Source organism: Gavialis gangeticus, unplaced genomic scaffold, assembly GCF_001723915.1.
Source record: "Gavialis gangeticus isolate Ggan-Ray unplaced genomic scaffold, GavGan_comp1, whole genome shotgun sequence".
NCBI classification, from domain to species: Eukaryota; Metazoa; Chordata; order Crocodylia; family Gavialidae; genus Gavialis; species Gavialis gangeticus.
In genome coordinates, this window is record NW_017729033.1 from 82,854,129 (window position 1) to 82,859,124 (window position 4,996).

The 4,996-nt window shown below is 51.4% G+C and overlaps 1 protein-coding gene across 6 annotated transcripts in view; it reads left to right on the plus strand.

Annotated features, from left to right (window-relative positions):
* The first annotated feature begins 2,585 nt into the window (after positions 1-2,585).
* The window catches only part of FAT1 (FAT atypical cadherin 1), a 191,980-nt gene continuing 189,569 nt past the window's right edge, over positions 2,586-4,996 (plus strand). For 3 of the 6 annotated variants that reach the window (XR_002099211.1, XR_002099212.1, XR_002099213.1), the window contains exon 1: positions 2,586-2,903. Coding sequence is in view for 3 of the 6 variants with exons in the window: in XM_019525941.1 (XP_019381486.1) it covers positions 2,840-2,903 (64 nt within the window). In the remaining 3 variants the exon portion in view is untranslated. The remainder of the gene's footprint in view (positions 2,904-4,996) is intronic. The other 3 variants (XM_019525941.1, XM_019525942.1, XM_019525944.1) reach the window with 3 other exon arrangements.

Genomic DNA, 4,996 nt, shown 5'->3' on the forward strand with positions numbered 1-4,996 from the left:
CTGCATGGCAGTGGGGAGCTGTCCTAGGACAGGGGGCAGCTACCTGCCAGCCCCACACAGATCAGAACCTGTCCCAGTCTCCGGTAGCTGGGCAGCTGCCTCCTAGCCCTGTGGAGATTTGGACCACCCTGTTGTCCACATGGCTGGGAGGCAGCATCTCACCATCCCTCCCTGCCTCCTGTGACCTCCTGCTGCCTAGGAGCAATTTGCTCCTGGTCATTATCTACACATGCACTTCAGCACATTAGTTTAATGTGCTGATTCCTAGTGCCTGTATCTACAGATACTAAAAAACAGCACATTACACTAATCTACTGCACAGCAATTTTTGCATGTGTGGGCTCCGAGGCTGGCAGCAGCTGCTTAGAGCCTAGGCTGGCAGTGGTGTGCCAAGCAAAATGGCCTTGCGTGCCATGCTTGGCACGTGTGCCGGGGGTTGCTGACCCCTGGTTTTAGAGTCTTAAAAGTTATTTTTGAGGGTCTAACTAACACAACTGTGTCTACTCCAGGAAATTTGCAGGTTCAGAGAAGCTTGATATTAAGCATTCCTGATAGATTCATTCAAACTTCATTCTCAGGGTGCACACACACAACACATTTACTATGTAGTAAATTGATTTTACTACATAGTAAAAGTGGAATAGACGTATGGCAGAGAGCCCTGCTACCTAGTAAATCGCTTGAATTCAGGGCAAAAGTGCTTCTTGAAAAATGTGTAATAACTTTATAAAGTGAGGAAGTTAGTCTGTGGAATGTGTTATGTGTCTGTTGTGCTCTCAAAGTAGTCTTTTGCTCGATACAATCCAGTGAGCTTGGGGGAACTGGTAATGTGTCCTTTGTTTAGTATGGGATAAATGTACTGTAGAGTAACATCCAGGGTAAGGTACTCTAACATAATCTTGCTGTGTGTGTACCCTCATGAGTATCTAAATTACATACATTTGGAGAGGTATTTAGCATTTGTATGTGGCAATGTATATCTCAGTGTTTCTCAGCCAGGGTCCTGTGGTATCCTGGGGTGCCATGAGATCCTTTGACAAGGTTTGAGGAGATAGGTGAAGTGTGAGGAAATAAGCCGATAAGGACAGGCTCAGGCTTGTCCCTACCTCAGTCCCAATCCCCAGCCCCGCTTCAAGGAGATAAGCACTGTAATATACAAATTAGTTTTTGAAATTGGGTACCACTGAATTCACCAAAGTTATAAAGGTCTGCTTTTTATGGGAGTTTTCCATACAAAATAGTGAATTTCAGGGGTGTTTTCCATATAAAATAGTGATCCCACAGTGGTTCTGGATTTCAGTCAGAATTCTTGAAACTGGTGTAAAGCATGAAGAATAAGAGGTACTGTAGGATAATATTTTGAGAAGCACAGAGCGCTTCAGGACTGGAAGGCCTGTAGTGCCTCAGTACCCCTCTGAGGCATGTCACATCATTACAGCAGAAGCAGCCATGCTGCCCTCAGTTTTCCTCACCCGCCCTTTCTGTCTCCCTGAGGCTCCCCGCTTCCAGCCACTTGCTACTTTCTCAAACTTTCTGCTTTAAAGCTGGGACGTGCCAGACTGGTTGGTTTTTTCGGGGGGGGGGATGATTTTATTGTTGGACTGAGACCCAAACAGCTCAGATTAGTTTAGCCTCCTAGTTGCTCCTTTGAGTGTAAGAGGGGGAAAAAAAACACTCTCCCCTGGTATTAGAAACAGGGTTCAAATTAGGATGGACCTGGGGGGCTGAGCCCCTGCATCAGAAATGACAGTACCCCTGTAAGACTTGAAAATCATAACCCGGGGGGCAGGGGGCTCTGATTTTATCATGGCATCATGATGGGCAGCCCAATTTTTTTTGCAGACCCCCCCACCCCCAAGAGTCAAAGTGTAATTGGGATCCTGACTGGAAACAAAACAACCCCCAACCAATGCTCCCTCCCCTTTGTTTTTAAATCAGTTTAGCACCTAAATGGCTGGGGTGGGGGGGCAGCAAGAGAGGGCAGGGAGTTTTGTCTTATTGAGCTGAAGTTGGTTCCTTATTCCCAAGGGTGCTGGTTGTAGCCGTATTGGTTTAAGGAGTGAGCAGACAAGGCTCGTTGGGTAAATGTGATATCTTTTATGAGACCAACTCAAATAGTTTGAGAAATTCTTCTTTGCAACTATCTGAGTTGGTCTTATAAAAGATACCGGATTTACCCAAAGAGCCGTGTCTGCCTTATTCCCAGTCCCTCCCGTGAAACAGCGGCCGGGGGGAGCTCCCAGGCGGGTGCGCGGCAGCGGGAGAGGCGCAGCCGGGATGCGGCTCTGAGGTGCCACCCGGGGGCCCTAGGGGACGGCGGCCTTCCGGGCGCCGCCGCTCCCGCGCTTCGGCTCGCCCCAAACTTGCGCTGAGTCCCCGCAGAGGCGGATCCCGCCCGAGCGCGGCCCCGGCAGCCGCGGGAGGCTCCGCTCCAGGTGCTGCGAGCCGGCGGGGGCAGGCCACTGCCGCCGCCGCCGCCGCCGCCGGAGAAGCCCTTCAGAGGGAGGGGGCGGTGCTCCAGCCGGCGGGGTCCGGGCGGGAGCTAGTGGGGCCGAGAAGGAGGGGGGAGGAGGGAGCTCCCGCCCCGCTGCTGCAACTCTAACTCGCCCCACTCTTTGCCTGGACATGTCTTGAGAAACTTGGATCTTTCCCTCACTCAAGTTTAACGATCGGATGGGGACGAGGCGAGATGCGGCCATCAGGAGCCGGGCGCGGGCGCTGGATTTGCTCGGCGCCGGGCATGTGCTGAGGAGCGGCCCCGCCGCAAAGTTCGGACTTTAGAGGCTTGGCGGGGAGGGGAGGGCAGGGGAGGCGGCCTTATTCTGATGGCTGCGGCTTAATGCCCGAAAGTGTGCGGGGATCAAGTGCCCTGGGGAAGAGGAGCGGGAAGTCCAGCTGGTCTGGTGAGTTCTTTGTCTGCTGCTTTCTTTTCAGGTCATTGCTCCCCCCCCCCCCTTTTTTTAAATATTCGTGTTTATGCTGCTTAGTTGCATCCATGGAAATATTCACGTTGCTTTCGTGATACTAAGTGGGCACAACTGTGTTTTTGTGGATGCGCATCTAGAGCCACAAAATAGAGATCTCTATCTGGCTAGCTACTTGCAATGGATATATATATATAACATTTTATATATATATATATATATATATATACACACACACACATAATGGATATATATGTATGTGTCTACACATACACACATATACATGCACACACACATATATATGTGTGTGTGCGTGGGTGTACATATATATCCATAAAATATATATCCATTGCAAGATATAATATGTATGTTTACCTATATACATATATAGGTATACATAAGGTGTATACACGTAGCTATAAAACAATGGATATATATGTATGAGTATATCTATCTATCTGTGTGTGTATCTATGGAGAGATAGCTAAGTAGACAAGGTCTATACACAGCTAAAATACAATGGTTGTATGGATTACATATATATATATATATATGGAGAGATAGGTATGCATAAGGTGTATACAGAGCTATATTGCAATGGATATGTAGTGTATGGAGAGATAGATAAGGTGTATGTATACACACAGCTGTATTCCAAAGGATATCTACGGTATGGAGATACATAGATCTCTATAAATATATATTGAGATAGCTAGATATATAAATAAAAAACTATATAGCTAGATTATAGATATATAGAAAAATAGGTATTTCCATTGCAATACAGCTGTATTGTATACCTTATGTATACCTGTATTGAGAGCCCTCTACCCACCACCACACGCACTTTCTCCTATGCAGCCTCCCCATTCTACAGACAGAGCTGTACAGAGATCTCGGGCAAAAGCTGTAAAATGCCGAACAAAACGAGAAGCTGGTTGCAAGGCTGCGCTACCGGGCATTGCACGATTTGAAGAGCGGGGCTGGTTGCAGAAATGGTGCCTGCGGCGAGGAGAGCGGTGGCCGGGCCCATGTCTGGGGGCGCAGCGCCCTCTAGCGCCCGTGCTGGGGGCGCGCGCTGCTTCCCTCCTCCCCCTTCCGCGAGTTCAGTCCGGTCCTGGCGCGTTGGGGCGGGGGTGGGGGGTGCTATTCCGCCCCCTTCTCCTGCTGATCTTCTCTCCAGGCGCCCTTTTGGTCTGTTTGGGCTAGAAGCGAGGTCCCCTTTTGCCTCCGGTCGCCACCCTCCAGCGCAATCAGTGCCACCAGCCTCTGATTGCAAGAAAAAAGACACCCCCCCCCCCAAAAAAAAACTTGAATCCGGTGCCTATCCCCTCTGATGTGCTGAGCGCGTGCGGATTTAGCCCCAGATCACAGTGCGGTGCCGCTCGTTCTTTCTGTCGCGTAGACAAGCCCGGGGCAAGGCTAATGCGTAGCAAACGCGCTCGTGTAACTGCCTCCCGCCCTTTGCTGCTCCCCGCGGCGGCAGCCCCGGCTCCTGCTGGGCAGGAGGCTCCGGTCGGAGGCTGCGGCGGGGATTCCCCCAGCGCCGTTTGATCGCTATTAAGCTCCATCATTTATTAATGCCGCGCGATCCCTCGGAGGGGTATCGGAGAGCGTTAAATCTTAAATGCTATTTTCATTTACGAGACAGGACGCGATCATATTGCGCTCGATCCGAAAGGGCTCCCGGGATCCCCCCTTACGTTCGCGGTTGAGGGGAGGTGTCGGGAGCACTGGCTCAGTTGGGGCTGCTAGAAAGAGACACGGCTTTTCGCTGAGCTCTCGCAGAGAATTGCGAGCAACAGGTCTGAGGATGCACGTGGAGGGATGCACCCGGGTGATCCCCAGCTCGGGGCGGGGGGGGCGGGTCTCGGGGTTGGTACCGAGCCGCAGGGCGGAGGAGGAGCAGCAGCGAGCCCCTTCTCAGCGGCCGAGGGACCTCCCTCCCCGTCGCCTGCTCGAGGCTTTCATGCACCCAGCCCTCGCCTGCCTGCCTGGGGGGCAAGTGGGTGGAGTGTCCGATCTGAAATCAAACCCCCTCCCTGCCCCCTCCGCCCTCGCCCCCCACTGCA